Source organism: Botryllus schlosseri, chromosome 2, assembly GCF_051294905.1.
Source record: "Botryllus schlosseri isolate E-star chromosome 2, Bs_hap1, whole genome shotgun sequence".
Classification (NCBI taxonomy): Eukaryota; Metazoa; Chordata; class Ascidiacea; order Stolidobranchia; family Styelidae; genus Botryllus; species Botryllus schlosseri.
Window position 1 is genome coordinate 14,228,595 of NC_137237.1, and position 19,091 is coordinate 14,247,685.

The 19,091-nt window shown below is 41.3% G+C and overlaps 4 protein-coding genes across 5 annotated transcripts in view; 2 read left to right on the forward strand and 2 right to left on the reverse strand.

Annotated features, from left to right (window-relative positions):
* Nucleotides 1–19,091, forward strand: part of LOC145433716 (echinoderm microtubule-associated protein-like 6) — a 228,902-nt gene that overhangs the window by 77,984 nt on the left and 131,827 nt on the right. The gene's annotated exons all lie outside the window — the stretch shown is intronic.
* LOC145433722 (tetraspanin-33-like) lies at nt 1,851–3,914 on the forward strand. The gene is made up of 2 exons (XM_080310918.1): nt 1,851–2,035; nt 2,302–3,914. The coding sequence occupies exon 2, from the start codon at nt 2,436–2,438 to the stop codon at nt 3,309–3,311; it is 876 nt and encodes a 291-aa protein (XP_080167044.1). The 5' UTR covers nt 1,851–2,035; nt 2,302–2,435; the 3' UTR covers nt 3,312–3,914.
* LOC145433718 (uncharacterized) lies at nt 4,054–8,300 on the reverse strand. Its single transcript, XM_080310914.1, has one exon. The coding sequence runs from the start codon at nt 7,266–7,268 to the stop codon at nt 4,290–4,292; it is 2,979 nt and encodes a 992-aa protein (XP_080167040.1). The 5' UTR covers nt 7,269–8,300; the 3' UTR covers nt 4,054–4,289.
* Nucleotides 11,846–12,407, reverse strand: LOC145433559 (uncharacterized). Its single transcript, XM_080310689.1, has 2 exons — nt 12,177–12,407; nt 11,846–12,117 (listed from the first exon to the last, which is right to left on the reverse strand). Exons 1-2 carry the CDS (start codon nt 12,250–12,252, stop codon nt 11,846–11,848), a joined length of 348 nt encoding a protein of 115 aa, XP_080166815.1. The 5' UTR covers nt 12,253–12,407.

The window sequence follows — 19,091 nt, forward strand, 5'->3', positions numbered from 1 at the left end:
CATCGAGATGCTTTTTGACGACGGAGATGCGATAGGGCCTTTATAGTAAGGCCCCGTTTTTTTTTCTCCCCCATGCTATCCATGATTGCTGAGCGCCTAGCAGGATAGCTGCGGATACCAGTTTTCGAGTCTTTGGTCTGACCCGGCTGGGGATCAAACCCACGACCTACCGATCGAGAAGCCGGACGCACAACCATTACACTATCTCGCCATTTTGCAGGTATATTTATCTTTATATTGGTTAAAGGGTCAATTAATCTGTCATTCACCCAGTTAGCAAAATGTAATGAATTTGCATCATCACTCACATTTCGAAAATTCAATTTGACTTGAATCGTGACTGGACTAGTGACTTGACTTGACTCGAGTCAAAATGTGCAATGAATCGAGATGACCCGTGACTCGAAGGTAATGACTTGATCCCAACACTGGGTCGATCTAAGCCAGGGGTGTCAAACGTACGGCCCGCGGGCCGCATCCGGCCCGCCAGACGGTTTCATCCGGCACGAGAAGCAATTCTGAGTAGATTGAGAAAATGCCTGCAATAATTCAGCATATCTCTAACAATTATTGAGATTTCTAGTAAAAAATACATCCATTGAATAATCCCTCAACACATCAAAGGTCGAGTATGTTCAAAGGCCTTATCATAACCATCCGACGGCCGTGTTAAAGTGTAATTCTGATCACCATTATGAACAAGTCGCTGACATTGAAACCGAATTCCAGAAAAGCCCAAAAGTGCACAGTGAGTTCAGATTTTTTATGGAAAAATTGACATAAAGTAGTTATTCACGTAAGCGAAAACGACAATGCGAAGCCGTTGCATGCCGTGCACTGTGAGGTTACATAGGGAATGTAATAGTTACACAAAAATGTATTTCAAATATCTATGGTCGCACTGCTTTATCAGTTTTGACTTTTGACAAAGATTCCTGGCCTCTTGAGAAACCCAAATCGCGATTAAGTAATAATGAAGCAATTCCTATACGTCCGCCTTTATAGTGAAATCTCTTGCATTCCCCTCAACGCATACGCATGAATACCGCTAGAGTACGACTAAAACAAAGGAAGCATACATATGCCAGCTTATATCGTCGTTAGAGTCTTATTTTAGCCGTTTATAACTGTTTTCAACCGGTCAATCATCCTTTTTTTGCAATTCCATTGTATGCGAATTAAGGTGTTGCTAGAATAGAACTTCTGCGATCCGTATTATATTAAAATATACAATTGTATATACAGGCTTGATAACAATGTATACAAGTGAGAAACAAGTGCATGGATTTTGAGGCATCTGCCTAGTGCCGGATGTCACAGTTTTTCGATATTAATCTTCAGTCGGCCGTTCTTTTTAGACGCTCTTTCCATATTCCATTCGCTTTCATTTCGAGTGCGTTCTTCAGCGGTCTTTTTGACGCCGTAAAATAGCGACACGGGGGAGGAGCGCAAATGATTGTACTTGATAAGAAATTGAGCAGATGATTGCATATCATTGAATGACCGTATAGCATTGGCCTTAGCACCCCTTCGTTCCTTGATTTCGCCCCCTTTGTATCAGTGTAACAAAGTCACTGAACTATGACTTTGGGTCGTATAAAAATATACATTCAAATAAACCTTCATTTCTTGATTTTTCCTCCCCCTTCCCGCCTCACCGGTATAAAATTACTGGTAAAATTTAACAAGCTCACTGATTCTGATTTCTGAAGCAAGCATCAAATCTCTTATCGGAAATATTCACTGAGCTGTATAGTATAGTTTTAAACAACTCTGTGGTAATAACGCTTTTCTCCTGGAGACAGGTGTTAGGTTGGATTATAGAGGATGTAGTTGGATCACTCAGCAATATGGATCGGATGGAGTAGATTCAGTTCAGAGTTCTTCTTGATGATACTGGAGTTCGGTGAATACATGCCTGTATTGTACCGGTTGCCGTTTATATTGTTTTGTTACCTTGAATTTGAAATTCGACGGTGAATGAGCTATAGGCCTATGTAGGAATGTAGCATAGGACTGAACTTGATAACAAAATGTGAGTAATGATGAGTTGATTACTACCGGTAGCTCTGCCTCAGCTCTAGATTTATAGTTTGTACGTTTTCTGTTGAACGGTACGAAGCAGAACCGATGCGATGGATGCGTTTAGTGTTCAATTTCGGTAGTATGTTAAAACTTTGATGTAGCTTCCATTATGGTATTATTCAGCTACAATTGAATGTTTCACAAATGCATGCTATTGTGTTAGCCTAGCTCAATCACAAAATTATGCGAGTAATTTCGATATATATTGTGTTTCAGCTTACTATCATGCACATAAATAATTGTATTCCACAATTGAACAGGATTGGATGTCTTCCTGGCTGTGATAATCATTGGTATTGATTTCCTATTTGAGCAACAACTATATCACAGTATTGAAACAACAGAGAATCATGTGTCTTCAGAGAGGCTGTACCTGCACTTTAAAGTATGCTGGCGGAATTCCCTTGGTTAGTCCATGCTTGAAGAACATTCTTTTCCTCGCAAACTTCCTGACATGGCTCGTTGGATTTACGATGATTGGGATTGGTGTTTATGCGAAAGTAGAGAAACAATATTCACACGGTCTTTCAGAACTTGCAGTCGATCCTGCTACTCCTATTATAATATTTGGATGCTTGGTGTTCTTGGTGACATTCTTCGGCTGTGTTGGCGCTTTAAGAGAAAATATTTGCATGCTCAAATTTTTCTCCTTTGTGATGGTTTTTGCACTTGTCGTCGAAGTTGGCTGTGCCTTTGCGGCAGTAATTTTGTCTGACAGTTATCGTGAAAGTCTGGGAAAGCTGATGTACAAAAGCATAGAGCACTACCGCAATGACGCAGATGTTAATGATCTTGTCGACTGGATGCAAGAAGAGTTCAAGTGTTGTGGTGTAATTGAACTGAAAGATTGGAGCTATAATGAATACTTCAATTGTGATATTAACAACCCCAGCTTGGAAAGATGTGGAGTTCCTTATTCTTGCTGCAAAGTAGATGAAGATGCCAATATCACTGATGTAATAAATACGTTATGCGGAATTGGTTTACAGAATTCCGAAGACTCTAATCTATACATATATGATCAAGGATGTCTTGATTCTTTTCTATTATGGGTGCATGATCATTTGTTTTACATTTCCTTTTTCTTGGTCGTGCTGGGTTGCATTCCTCAAATACTAGGAGTCATGATATCAAGAATTCTTATCATACAAATCAATGACCAGTATCGGTTCATCCAACTTGGACTGCTGGTAGATAGCGGCGATATAGAATATTTAGGTTCATGAAGACCATCTCAGCAACTATATTGGTCATCATTACAATATATCAGCTCCATAATCAGCACATTTCAAATTAGCTGCGATAGACTTGCCCTGCAGTTATGAGTTACGTATTTATGACTAACTTGATGATTTTATACCGATAACTCTAATGCACGTTACTATGTAAAAATGTAGCTACTCATTTGGAAGTAGGCCTACACTGTACACAATTCTGTAAAACCCGTTTTTATAAACTTCGGTAACAATAGATACTTATATGTCGAGATTCCTTAAACTATATCCGCATCATTGAAGGCTTTATAATTCCTATTGGCGTCTCTTGCATATGGATACCAGCCTAATGAATATGGTCATGCTCAACTCTTTCCCGGCAGTGACATTCTTAATTGCTTATTGTCCGTTTCACACAGTGCTCATCTATTATGTTGATTGCATGCAGTTTGTGGATATTCAATAATCATTGCACTTTCATTTTCAGTACTAGTAAGTAGTACTTTGATACAGTGCAGACAACTTTAATATTTTCGAATTCACCATGTAGACGTTTTCTAGTTCATGCACTTCTATTTCAACTAGCTCAATTTGCACAATATAGTCGGAAGAACTGATTTGTTGATAAATTGCGATACATTCTAGACAGCACAGTACAGTTAATTCTGCTTTGAGAGTCTATGAAAAGCGTCAAAACATCGAAACAACTATCCATGCTGCATCGCTTACTGTAAGGAAGTGTCTGCAACAATACTACATTGCAATATCAAATTTATTATTTCTTGTTTGGACCGAGTAGAAATGAATAATAGAAAAAACATTCCATATTGAATCTCCCACTGAGAGACTTAAGCATAGAAATAGGGCATTGAAAGACCACACGAGCACGACATTGCTTCAATATGTCCCTGCACTAATATAGCATTAAAGTCCTCCCTGGACATATGAAGTGGTCAAGGGCAAGATAAAGTTCGATGTGGTAGTGTTATGCTAGATGCTTGCTGGATGGAAGTTGGGATCGAGGTAGTTATACTCTCCGGAATTGGACACAAATTTCATGTAATCGTCATCAAGGAAATTCTGAGACTCGTAGACTGGCTCCATCCTATGGGAAGGCTTGTGGTTATTAGTCACAAACTGTCCGTGCAATTGAATACATGACTGGCACAGATCCACACAGGTTTCTTGGGGGCAGTCAATGCAGTGGTATCGTACACCTTGAATAGGATCACTTTCACACATATCACATGCGTATCCAGTGTGCTGTGCTAGGGCTTGTCTGCCCCAACTGCGGCGATCGTTGAGTTTTGACTTGCGAAGTCTTTTCAGTCGCAAAATCTCCACATATTCTGGACAGCTCCTCAATTCATCCGGAATGTCTTCCTCATCAGAAGCCAGCTCTTCACTTCCTTGATTTCGCATACATTCAGCAGACGTTGACGGAAGACTGCAGTCTTCTTCGTCAATGTCCATCCGAACAGGGCAGTGAAGCTGTGGGAAGAAAGTAGATGCTCTTAAATAGCTCTGCTGCGGGTGGCTCCGTGCCCGTTTGGATTGTGTCCCAGCGCTGCTAGAGTCTCTCAACAATCTTCCAGACCGAGGTCTATTACCAGGAATTGGGAGGCCAGCTTTGGCAAGCTTTATGAAATATTTCTGAACTCTAGACTGCACTTGGAGGGGTGTGCGGTTACCAAGTGCAGCAGCGATTTTTCGAAATCTAGTGAATTCTACGGGTTCGGATGGAAATTTCAGAAGGAGCTCCTCTAATTTGAGCTGCTCTTCTACAGTCCACGTGACACGGTTTGATTGTGAAGATGAAAGTCGATTACCGTCTTTGCTGGCTGCGGAAGACTGAGTTGGAACACCACCTTCGAATGTCAATCTTACTTTCCTGGTAACAGGCTTCGCTGACATGGTGGAGGGGGCATCATTCCCAAAAACATTACTAAAGGTCCCATACTGTGAAACATATTTCTGCCAATTTATTTTGGGTATTGAAGCTACGGTTTGAGGTCGAAAATACTTTGACAATGGAGACCTTGTTTGAAGTTCGTCAACATACTCGACAGGTCTGCTTGTCGCACTCAATTTTTCTGATCTGAGAGTCTCAATGTCATGAACACACTGATGTCTCTGAGCCTCCAAAAGTGCGACGGCTTTGAGAAATCCTTGATAGTCCTTGTTATGCTTCAATGCAACATGATCGCTTTCAAAAAAATACACATCAGACTTGGGTACCGCTTCTTCTGCAAATAGGGAGGGAGGTTCAGATGGATCGCGAAATAACATTTGCACTTTGGGCTTCTCCGGCAATCTTGCTTCCTTCACACGCGATTTAAGATTTCCCTTCTTTCTTTTGGGGGTGAGAATTGCATGTCGATCACTGACATCTGGTTCACCTGCAGATGAAGTGGAGACTTTTAGCTTGTCATCTGATTTACCTGCAGACGAAGTGGAGACTTCTGCATTGCAAGGATCCAATAACTTTGGTGATTGATGTTTCAATTCAGAAACATCCACGGCTTCCAAATTGCCCTGGTCAGGCACAGGGGTTAATGCAGGAGTACCATCTGAGGACACCGGCAGTAACTCTGCATCTACGTCAAGTCTATTAACCGGATGTTTCTTATCCAAGGTTTGTTCATCTGAGGGTACCATATCACGAGCTTCCAATACAGGAATCTTATGGGGTTTCGAGTTAACTTCATTGTTTTTGGTACCATTAGAGAACATTTTTGTGGACTTTGTGCCCCCAGTCTTGGAATCCTCTCCATCATTGCACAAAGTCTCACCATTTTCTGAGTTTGCGATTACGTTTGGATGATGAATTTTTGAGGAGTCCAGCAGTCCAAGTTCAGACCCATTTTCTATTTTTTGGGGACTGTCAAGATGATTGATTTCATTGCCTGGGACAAAACCATGTCTGTTCTCGGAAGAGTTCTCCATGGATTTTAAATGGTCATGCTTTTCACTGGAGTTACCATTAATAGACTTTGATCGAGATTTTTTAATGAGTTCTAGACTCAATGTGTAGTAATTTGGATCACATTGTACACCAGAGCTACGCAGGTTCATTTTTCTTTTTCCCGCAAATGCAACAAAATCATCATTTTCAGCATCTTGGTACTCCATCTCCAGTAGATCTTCAATGTTCAATTTTTCTTTTGAATCTACCTGATGTGCAGTTTCATCTTTGTCGCGCTCCTTGTCAATATTCTTTTGTCTCAAGGGTTCATCGGTATCACTAGCAACAAAATGTTGCTCGACTACATCAGATTCGCCATTGGTAACACGAGTGGGATCCACGATATCAGCGGCTTGTGCTTCTGATGTTATTGGCGACAATTTTTCAGATCCTGGATCCTCGTCCTTTGTCGATGACAACCTTGTGACTGGTCGATCATTGCTGCAAATACCTTCAGTAATAGAATTTTTCCTATGGTTGTTTCTGCTTGTACTCCGTGTAAGATGTTTGGAATCTGGTGGTCGCGGCGCATCATGTAAACCGTTTTCGCGAGTGTCGTGCCCGTTTTCCTGACACAACGTGTTTTTTGTAGGCGGAGCAGTGCAATCATTTACTTCACCATGGTGTGCAACAGTGACGGGAGTGACTTTTCTCTTTGCTCTGGTGAGATGATCGGTTTTCAGAATATCTTGCATCGCAATTCGTCCTGCTTTGTCCAACTTTGATGGACAAGCTGAAGAATTCACTCTCTTGGCAGCTCTAGTGAAATGTTTACTTGATTGCTTCCGATGCGGTGTAGCTGTCCCATTTTTATTGTCTATATCCGTCGCTAATTTAACAATTTTTCGTCTCGGTGACGCCCGTGTGTAACTTTCAACTTCTAACGAATTTCTCTTCAGCTTCATGTTTCCACCTTCTTCTGCAGCATCTCTCAAAAGTCGTGTTGAGCGCCTCTCAATCGAAAGTGGTTCAGTTGTACTTGTTGATCTTGTCCGTCTCATCATGCACTAATGAATATTTGCGTCACAATAACACATCTGTCAATTTATATATACATTGTGTTAATCGAAAATACTTAGTCAATCAATCAAACAAACTCCAATTTGGCCTATTAATATAGTAAAAATGGAAGAATGTGTTGAAAGAGAAAGAGGCATGCACCAAAATCAATACGAGCTCGATCGCCAGTATTGATCCAGAACAAACTGCTTGTATTTAGACTTGGAAGTGGTTAAACTCGCGGATGCTCATGATATTCCGAAGAATGCTGTTTGACACTTTTATTCAATGTTTTAAATTACTATAATTCAAGCATATCTGATGGTAATTCAACGACGAGGATTCAAGTGTATAGAGTACTTATACTCATTAGATTCCACATTGAAGTCGTCAAATGCAGCAGGACAGAGACTGCAAAAAGTCATTGAATGCAGCAGGACAAAGACCGCAATTGAACTACTGCAAGTTCAGCATGAATTACAATGAAAACACATCGGCCCATCAAGAATGTGAAACAGTATTTCGACGGCTTATCAGACAGTCATCGAGCAGGTCTACTTTCAAGTCGAAATAAAAGCAGTTTCTACTGAATGTATACTAGTCAGCCCTCGAGATTACCAAACTATGATCTGACATATCAACTTTGCCTACCGCGATCAACACGACTCATCCATTTTTATCACTTGTCATTTTATGTCATCTTCTGTCACTTTTCATTCAGTGTGCATTTGTCTTGTTTACATACTCTAGGCCACGGTGGGTGTCTGATTAAATGACTACCCCAAATCGTTACAATACACTCCTATTTTCTCATTATATTGCAAACTTGTGCGGATAAAAATATCAAAAACTGACTGACTCTGACTACAGCAATTTCTAGCTTCCTGGTATATTCTTCGCTAGTCCGTTACAAAGTAAGCACCCAAGTCATACCGAATGGTCTAGAACCGTAACATTCAAGATACGTGATGGCATTGGCCCATGATATAAGTGACCGTACCCGGACAGAATCCTTCAGACTGTGACGCCGCTCGTTCAAAATTTCCTCAGCGCAGCCGAGCCTGGTCGAAGCTTTTTGTGCTGCTTCGAGGTTGCCAACTAACTTACATGGTCGCACAGTAGTCATAATAATCACCTTGCCAGGTAGTCATTTATTCGGTTTATTAGCATTTATTTATCAGTTCAATACAACACAAAAATTGCGATACTATGAAAAGAGAGGAAGGTGTCGAAACGACTTGGAGTAGGCTTTGGAATCAGACACCCACCTTGGCCTAGGCGATGTAAAGAGGAGGCATGCGCATTGCACACTGAATGAAAAGTAAAAGAAGTCAATTAATATAATAGTATAATAATAATATAAAAGTAGTCATTTAGTTCCGATAACTGTTTCCAGTCAACAGTATGCGGCGTGGTCGATTTTACATTACTTCTCTGGAACGATGTTGGTCATTGATCAATGAGGATTGAAGTAGCGCGCGAATGGCGAAATCTTCAAGTTGATTACTTCGTGAAGCATTCTTTGTCGACTCGTGCGGACTGCGGAGCAACTTTTGGCCGGACGAATTGCTGTATCTCGCCACATTCATGCCTCGGCAAAAATATTTGCACGGCTAGCTACGGTACAGTTGTTTTCATCGCCGACTCACCTGGCGTGATACGTTGAAATGAATAAATTGTTTGAGTTCGTAATATCCATCACAACGCTATGCTATGCCATCAGTGCATTCAGCTTTGGTGAAAAAAAATCCAGCCTTATTGTAGTATCATCCAATCAATTCCAAGTCATTTAACAGCATGCGAGTTGACGCTAATTTTACATTCTGCTGATTGCAGAATTTCTGGTAGACATAATTTACCATCATTGAACCAATATGCGTATAAATACAACCGGGTTACCATATTTTAGAATCGGGAAGCAGGACACTTTTACTAGAGTTTAGTAAAAAACAGTGTTGGGATCAAGTCACTACCTTCGAGTCACGAGTCATCTCGAGTCATTGCACATTTTGACTCGAGTCAAGTCAAGTCAATCGATTTGCAAAGGTGACTCGAGTCAAGTCAAGTCACTCGTTTTTTGGAGGTGACTCGAGTCAAGTCGAGTCAAGTCAAGTCAAGTCACGAGTCAAGTCAAGATTCAAGTCAAATCTAATTTTCGAAGTAAAAGGGATGATGCAAAGTTATTACATTTTGCAGACTGGGTGAAAGTATAGAGTATGACTGGAGTGACGACTCGATTGTTCTCCCATTGTTAGCCGGCAGAATGGTCACGGTCAGATGGATCCACCCAAAACAGGATCGCTCAGTGCTTGTTTCAATGGCGTTCAAGGCGATTCGTCATGTATTTCTTGAAGTTGCGTCGGTATTAGTTAGACAGCTCAACATTTAGGTAGCGGTGGCGAGTCGTTATGACTAGTGAATAATACTGTGTAGCCTATGTTACATTTCTCACGAGATTGATGTGATATTGTGGCTTTGATCCTTTGTAGAGTTTGCTACGTATATGAATATAATGACAGAAGGAAAAGATTCTATATAGAATATCTGGTTCGTGTGCATTGGCTATTGTGAGATGAATTCATGGAAAGAAAGACTGAAGAATACTACAGAGTGAACAAGTGGAAAGATCTTGAACTATACCGATATGCAATTCACGATATCGTTGATTGAAAATATGTCCTATATGTACTGCAGAAACTCGAGTATGAATATAACAAATAATATTGCAACTGTCTTGTAGTCTTATATAATGCCTGTCCGATAACCGCAGAAACTGAGTATGACTAGCAGGACCGTAACTGCCGCACCCCAAACCCCCCAATTGGGCAGGGCGCGAGCTCGAAGGGGGCCCAAAATTATTTCGCGAATTAGCATAAATTATTGAGTATTTTTCAAAAATTTATGCAACTTTTTCAAAAAATTTTTGCGCTGCGTGTGATTTCAAGTTGCCAACTTTCTTAGCTATTTGGTAGCCTACTCTTCCACAAGACAAAATACGCAAGATTTATCGAAATGGACATATCGGCGAGACATTTAAAGTTTTAGAACATGTAACATGCGACTCTAAGAAGTGTGCCAGAACGATCGGCAGCAAGAAAACCTGGGCCAAAAAGAACTGTCCGCTTACGCTGACTGAAAACTTCGTTATATATGCAAAATGCATATAGGTTTAATTTTCCATAGGCGTCTAAATGACTGGCGCCGAATGTTCCTGTCTTGGCAATCTGAACCTCAGAAGACAAATACCATAATCCGCAGGGACAAATTGTATGCCCATTGCCCATAAAGAAATACCAATTTGAAATCACGTGCGTCGTTAGTCTAGTACATTTGGGCGATTCTGTATTTTTTGATATAACAGACAGGAGATCACGAAATGACATCATGAAACGAAGTCATACCAACGGGGCCGCCCGCCCGAATATGTTTAATTATTATTTATGGGCCCTACAGTTTCCAAGCCACTTCATTCAGCTCTACCGGCAAATCTGACAACGTGAACAAGAAATTGATAGCAATATATATGCAATTCCCAATATTATTGACCGATTTTATCATGAATTATCGAATATTTTCGCGCTGGCTCACTAAACTGTGGCCCTTATTTCGTGACAAAAGCGAACAACGTGATGAGGGGGGGGGGGGCGGTTTATCACCCTATGGGAGCCCAACACCCAAGTTTTATTGGGGGGGGGGCTGGCCAAGTGCTGTTTCGTTCCTGCGAACGGGTACAAGCCCGAAGATGTTCAATTATTATTGAGGGCTCCTACCATTTCAAACACACCTCACTCAGGTCTACCGTTAAATCTGATTACGTGAACAGAGAGAGGATAAAAATTGATAACAATATATATTCAATTCCCGATCATATTGACCGGTTAATTCATGAATTTTGAAATTTTCCGCGCTTTGCGCGTGTGGACGACCAAAGCTGCCCCACTAAACGGACGGTGAACACAGATGATGAGCAGCGGTACACAGCGTATAGCCAATGGGGGGTCTGGGGGGGGGGGGGGGGGCGAGGCCCCCAGAAGTTCGGTTTATCACCCTATGAGGGGCCCATGACTAATGTTTTTTGGGGGGGCTGACGAAGTGCGGTTACGGCCCTGATGACTAGAATAAGAGCCTTGTGTAATGTTAATGTTCTGCTTGAGCTCGACTCACAATAGCCAGAGCTTACTTCTTGAAAGTGTGCAAAATCGCACTTGAAGGGAACTCGTTGTCATTGCCAAGAACACAGTTAGACGTCTGCCGGTCGACATTAGTAGTAAGCCAATGCACCACGTCAAGGTTTCGACCAACGCATTGGTTTTCTTTTTTTAGGTAGGGAACCTCAATGTGGATAGGCAGCATTTGCCACAGAGAGAAAAAACTACCATACTAAAAGAGCATATTGTTCATTTTTTTTTCAAGCCATCTCGCAAACTTTTGGAAAATTTGGAGGACTTTTTTTGCTTCTCATGCAATGCAAACTTTGCAAAATTGTGAGACAAGATGTTATTCAAGTGTCACATCGCCTTGTCCATGACATCCTCAACCTCATTTAGGCCTGAGCCAGATTGACACAGTATGAATTAATTTGTTAAAGAAATGGATCACAGTGAATTGCGTCAAGTACCCTGAAAAAATTGATCTTTTTCAGGGGTTTTGCCATTTCTTTACTGTGGATAACATAAAAGCGGAGAACCATGCCATGAAACTGTTCGGACGGGCTCTTCAATCCACCGACTTTCTTCTGCATCACTTTAATGAGGTTTCCCGATGGCGCTGCGGATGTTAGGCATGTGGCAATTGCTTCGTTAGCTTGCTTAGAAATGGCTCCCAAAAGCACTCCACCAATATATTCAAGTATGTCTAAAAACATGTCAAAGTTTTTCCGTGGAAAGGCAAAGTATCAAAGGCTATTTACTTACCAGATTCCTTGCTGTTGACTCCTCCAATCTCTGTGATTGGATCCTGTTCTTTACTGCACACCAGAGAATCAAACATCTTCAAAAGTAATGCTGAAGCTGGCAATTGCGGCAAACCCAGCAACTTGTTAGCTTGGTGACGGATATTAGAATAATATTGATAAAATCCGTCAACACCAAGTTTGCAATATTCAGAATAGAGTTGTTTCACCAATGGAACAGCTTTGATCACGTCTAGTTACTCGAATGATGGGGCGCATTCAAAGTATTTTTTGGTATTTACACAAGCCCTCTTCAAAATAGCAATTACAGCATCCTGAGATATCTCCCAAGTACTGGTGGGAGCTTCATGATTTTTGTAATGTTTTTTCAGAGCTTTCACAGTCGGAAAGGATGCTTCGCATTCCTCACAAATCACACCTTTCCAGTTATCGAGTCCTTCGAAACATTCTTCAATTTCCATTTCAGTCAGTCCCTCCCAGTCATCCCAAAGTGATGCAGCTGAATCAGTCATGATACCGATCTCTATCCGTGACGAAATATGATCTAAATCTGGCAAAAAATATAACAGAGGCTACACGGTATTATTCACTAGTCATAACGACTCGCCACCGCTGCCTAAATGTTGAACTGTCTAACTAATTCCGACGCAACTTCAAGAAATACACGAAGAATCGCCTTAAACGCCATTGAAACAAGCACTGAGCGATCCTGTTTTGGGTGGATCCATCTGACCGTGACCATTCTGCCGGCTAACAATGGGAGAACAATCGAGTCGTCACTCCAGTCATACTCTATAGCAGTGGTTCTCAACCTTTTTGGCTTCGCGGACCCCTTTTGACCGTCACGGACTCTCGCGGACCCCCTCAAGTTTTAGTTCAATTTTAGCTCTATTATGGTGCAACCTTCATATCTGTCTTGTGCAAATATGAACTGTAGGCTTGTGATGAATAGCAAAATAATGATTTTTCATGCAAATAACATCATACTATTTATGTAGAAGTTGGTAAACTTTTATTATTTCAAAGCTACTTTTGCTGCTGTATTTCTTGAAGTATGTGGTCGTGTCTTGAAAATCCGCGTCTTCGTTTTGATATGAACGTGGAGTGCCGAAAACCATTTCCGCAAAGTTAGATGGGGGCTAATGTAATATTAACGCATAACGCTTCAACGTTACTTTTGGTGTGATCGCAACATTTATGGCACCAAAATGAAGAAACATATATTTTATGAACATACCACGTCCAGCATCTAGCGCAGGGACGGGCAACAGACCGCGGGCCGGATTCGGCCCGCGACGGCATTTTGATCGGCCCGCAGAGAGTTTCTGTCGTCAAGGCAAAATCCTAATCTAAAAGTATAGACAAATTTTATGCGCCAAAGAATGGATCCAAGTTTTTCAACCTGAGAAAGACTGTCATGAAACTACTTGTTCTGTTCGGGTTTACATATATATTTACGAGCAAACATTTTCGATCATGAACAATTGAACATTAACAAGACAAGGCTGCATACCAATATAACTGGTGATATGAATCTCAGGGTTGGAGCGTAATGCTTTGATAGCAACGAAACACTCCTTGTTCATCAAAAAACCAGCCTTGTCGATAGGGGATCCACAATAAAAATGCGCCAAATCTGATAGCCGAGCTTTAGGAGCAGGTATATCATTGTTCGATTTATGAAGGGTTTCAGCCAAAAATATTCGGGTTCATTTCAATATGAATATACTATTCAATTGTATATTGAAGTTCTGTACCTCCAAGAAGCTGTTCAAATAGTGGTTATGTATATCACAGGATAAAATGGATGTTGTGGCGAGGTTTCAATCGCGGCATTGGGACAAATTAGGGAAATAATCCGGAAATTTTTATTTCAAACGACTGTTCACTAATTTAATGAGACTGACAACTTCAAATCGAGAAGGTTTCGCAGACATTACGAAGTCACCCTGATTGACGTTATTTTTATTTTTTCCACAAACCCCAACAACAAACAGCAATATGTTCGTATCAGCAGGTTAATGGAAAATTGGCAATGAAAATGAATTTCCACACTACGTTCATGTCAGACGATTATTACGATGATATGAGTCATGAGGTTTTAGCAGTTGTTGTGCGAAACTGCCTCATGCTTTCTCAAATAAAAAAAATTAAAAATAAGAATATCAACCATACTAAAAATTTAGAGGTCTCGCGGACCCCCTGAAATTGCTTCGCGGGCCCCTAGGGGTCCGCGGACCCCCGGTTGAGAACCGCTGCTCTATAGTGAAAGACAGACGAAGTGGCCATTATCTTGAATCAAATAACGAATATAAAGTTAGATATACACGCAAAAAGGTGTGGAACTGCTAATAAATGCATGCTACAGTCTGTTATTATGACGATCAGCCAATATAGAGGATCGAATACGAAGCCTCGAGAAGTTGAACAAATTTATGTGGTACATACACAATACACAATACAATACACTACCATCCCACCAAAACATTCATGAGAATATAAACGCATAAGCTATATTCGTCCGATTTAAATCATACACGAGTGTTGGTAAAGGTGAGCACTGCGCAATGTAAGAAGTGAGCTGTACAAGAACAAAGATACGTTGCTATTAGATTTCTGCTGCTACTACGACAACGTAAACTGTGATCGTTGCGTTTGCGTTCAATTTATTTGTGATGTAACAATGAAAGATCAGTTAAACGTACAAGAATTGAATGACTGGTTGCTCTCACAAGTGACACTGGCGTATCGCGAACAAACCGAACGTAGGCCTACACAAGATAAGGTTGATTTTATCGACATCGTTTACTTAATGACTTGAAATTGACTCGTAAATTTTGCTCCGAGTCACGAGTCAAACCACATTTCTGAGGCGCCGAGTCAAGTCAAGTCAAGTCATTTTTGCAAAGTGACTCGAGTCAAGTCAAGTCATAAGAAAAAGTTGACTCGAGTCTGACTCGAGTCAAGTCATGACTCGAGTCATCCCAACACTGGTAAAAAAGGTCATCACTTTTGTTGACTCCCTATTTAGACACTTGTTACTTGAATTTTGTGGTGTTGACTAAGAAAAAAAGCCGTAACTTTCGATCGATTCCCGAATTACCCGCTCGAACGTCCGTATTTGCTGTTTAGGGTCATTTACATTGAAGAAAAAATTCCTTACGAAATTTGCACGGACTACGATCTGAATGTCAAAGATTGCGAAGAGCGATGGCTGGAAGTTGATCACCCAATTGGAATTCACAAATCTTTTCTTGTGGCCGTATTATACCGTCATCCCACGAAAAACATGAACCAATTCGCAAAAGCGTTGGAGCGCTCACTGGACAAAGTCAACAGCGACAAAAAGATGTGTTTCATTGCGGGAGATATTAAAACACAAAGGCAACGCATACTCCAACGCCGTCAAATCCGCCGGTCTCTACCAAATGATCACCGAGGTTACACGCATAACCGAAAAGTCAAGGACTTTGATCGACCACATATATACCAACTCGCGCGACATGGAAATCATTCCATTTGTCATTTCGGCAAAAATCAGTGACCACAACCATATTGGTTTTCTATCACAAGAACAACAAAGGACACCCCCCCCCCCCCCGAAACATATCACCTCTGCAGACGACGAGAAGCGCTCGATGATGCCGCATTCAATCAATTTAAAACATCAGCCATCCCCCACATCTCCGTAAACAACTTTGACGAAAAATTTGTTGAGTTTATGTCTGCTATCAAATCACTGCTGGAACAATTTGCACCTCTACAGCGCCTTTCGAGAAGTCAAAGAAAATTGAAGCGAAATCCGTGGATAACCACAAAGCTGATTCAACTCATCCGTAAACGTAACCGGTGGCATAACCGAATAGACACCAAGAACTGCCCAGAACATGAACGAGAAAGATTTCGACGTTTCAGGAATCGCACCGTGCATCTCATTTCCAAGGCAAAAGCAAAGTACAATGAGAGATTTTTCAACAGACACATAAAAGACACTCGAAAAACATGGTCAGTACTTAGAACTCTCTCCGACATCGAAAACAAGGCCATAAGTCTGTTTCGGAAATTGTGAATTCGGATACCGGAAACAAACTTTCAGACTCGGCGGCCATCGCGAATCACTTCAATGAATATTTTTGTAACGTATAGGCCCAAATATTGCTTCTTCTATTACAAAACCTGTGTCGGCCAGGTCAGAGGTGAGATCGATATCCCAGTCAATTGTGCTTGAACCTACGACCAAATACGAAGTAGAAGTAGCCATCCACAAACTGAAATCGCACAAGGCCGACGGCTATGACCAAATCCCATCATGGTTTTTAAAAATGATAAGCCTACATATCGGTCAATATATGGCCCATTTTTTCAACTTCATGATAGAAAATGGAGTCTACCCAAGCTATCTAAAAAAAGCCAGAGTAGTCCCTGTACACAAAGCTGGGGATAGAACTAATGTCACCAACTACCGTCCGATATCCGTTCTCCCATGCATCGGGATTGTATTCGAAAAGTTGCTCCTCTCCCGCCTGTCCTCATTCCTCGCCAAAATGTCTGTCATTTCCCCTCAACAATTTGGCTTCCGAAACACACCAAACCGCTCATGCCCTCCTAACAGTGGCCGAACAGTACTATGATATCTCAGAGAAGCGAAATGTGGGATGTAGCATTTTTCTCGACCTAAAAAAAGCGTTTGACTGCGTAGATCATAAAATTCTCATCTCGAAATTGGCGCGTTACGGACTTCGGGGCCCACAACTTGAGTTCATGAAAAGTTACCTCACTGGACGCCAACAAATGGTTGCGATCTCAGACACCTTGTCCTCTTCTCACCCGGTGACCTGTGGTGTGCCCCAGGGCTCAGTACTTGGACCGGTCCTTTTCACCTTATATGTCAACGACATTTTTGAAACCTCCTCATTGAACACCACACTGTTCGCTGATGATACTCACCTCCTCTCTTCCGCATCTTCGACGGCAGAGCTGGATGCCCTGACTGGTGACCAAATGCCCAAAGTCCATGAGTGGACGGCCCAGAACAACCTTTGCATAAACGCCTCGAAATCGCAATTGCTGACAGTAAATTCAAAAAATAACCTAACCGTTAATATCGCTGGTCAGCCCGTTTCCAACACAAATATCTTGGAGTTTTACTGGACTCGAACATGTCCTGGAAGAGTCATATTCAGTCCCTAGAAACTAAATTATCACCGAAGTGCGGCCTGTTTTACAGCCTTGGGCGCTTCATGCCAGCATGGGTTCTTCTGATACTCTTTAAATCCTTAATCCAATCGAAGTTACATTATGGCATCCTCTGTTGGGGGGCTGCCAGTAAAACTGCACTCAAGCCACTGCAGAAACTACAGCATAAAGTACTCCGAATCATAGCTAGGGCTCCAAAGGGGCCTGGCTGCCCATCCAATAAGTCGCTGCTGAAGAGATTTGGCGTCCTAAACATAGAAGATATGCGGAAACTAGAAATCGCCAAGTTTATGTATCAGTTTCACTGCGGTCGTTGCCCCGAATATTTCAATGACTTCTTTACCTCTGAATCAAAAGCGCACAAGTACAACACACGCGCGTCCACGTCGTCCAAATATCATATGATCGACCGAAAAGATCATCGCTCCATCAAATATGCCGGACCTGATGTGTGGAACAGTATCCCGCCGGCCATCCGACAGTCGACGAGCATGTCCACATTCAAGTCGAAATACAAGCAATTACTACTAAATAAATACAGTCCATCCTCAAGATTACCGGACCACAACTGACCTATCGATCTTGCTTCCCATGACATGCCGCCCTATTTCTTGTCGCATTTTTCTATACAATCTTCTTTACTTTCATTCAGTGTGCATGCCTACTCTTTACATCGCCTAGGCCAAGGTGGGTGTCAGATTCCATAGACTACTCCTTGTCGCTTCGACATCTTCCTGTCTTTTCATTGTATCGCATTTTTTGTGGTGTATTGAACTGATAAAATTGCTAATAAACCAATGATGATGATTATGCATTATGCCCATTTTCAGTCGAACCTTTCCATTATCGTACCTGTAGAAGCTGTAAAGGTCGAATCGCCAAAAAGGAGGACATTTAGGCGTCCTTGAAGGACATTTTCAAACACCTGAAAAAGGATAACGTATGGTAACCCTAGGTCAGTGGTTCTTAATCGGGGGTCCGCGAAACTTCTAAATTTGTAAAATTATTGAAAACATAATTTGTAAGTTTTTTAAACTAGAGAAATCATGTGACAGTTTTGCCTCAAAACTGGTGAAACTTCAGCAGGAGTCAATCAACAGAAGGCTGTCTGGGATAAAATATCCTACTGTGCCAATTCATTTTAATTCCCAATAGCCTACTGATACAAACATATTGTAGCTGTTCCTATGTTACATGTTGGGGTTTGTGGAATAAATATAAAGTTGGAGTAGTAAGGTTCGAATTGTTTGCAAAACACTTTTGATTTAAAGTTGTTAGTCACAGCAAATTAGTGAACAGTCGTTTGAAATAGAAATTCCTGAAGTCTCTCCTAATCTGTACAAATATAGGGATTGAAACCTCGCCGCGAAATCCGTTTTCTCTTGTGATGTTCATAACCATACTATTCCAGAATAATTTCAAGATGAGCTGGTAGACGAAAATGACTAGGGTGGAAATGATATGTATCTCAATTTTAGTGCACTATATGTTGCAATCATAGATAAATGTGTCTTCGGAAGCTTTACGAGTTGATAATACATTCGTCAACATTTTTGCAAAGACGGATTACAACTGCACGTTAATGACCTAAATTTGAAATAAAGCTTGTGGGGGTCTGTGACGGTACAAAAGGGGTCTGCGAAGACAAAAAGGTTGAGAACCACTGCTCTAGGTTATTATAGCGGGTTAGCCCATGTTCCCAAAGGATTTGGAATGGGGA

What these genes read in the sequence shown, in the direction of transcription:
- LOC145433559 (XM_080310689.1), bottom strand. Translation starts at nt 12,252, where the DNA reads ATGTTTGATTCTCTGGTGTGCAGTAAAGAACAGGATCCAATCACAGAG. An exon ending in AGTCAACAGCAAGGAATCTG is followed by an intron (nt 12,118 to 12,176) that starts GTAAGTAAATAG and finishes ACATGTTTTTAG; the next exon opens with ACATACTTGAATATATTGGT.
- LOC145433718 (XM_080310914.1), bottom strand. Translation starts at nt 7,268, where the DNA reads ATGATGAGACGGACAAGATCAACAAGTACAACTGAACCACTTTCGATT.
- LOC145433722 (XM_080310918.1), top strand. Translation starts at nt 2,436, where the DNA reads ATGTGTCTTCAGAGAGGCTGTACCTGCACTTTAAAGTATGCTGGCGGA.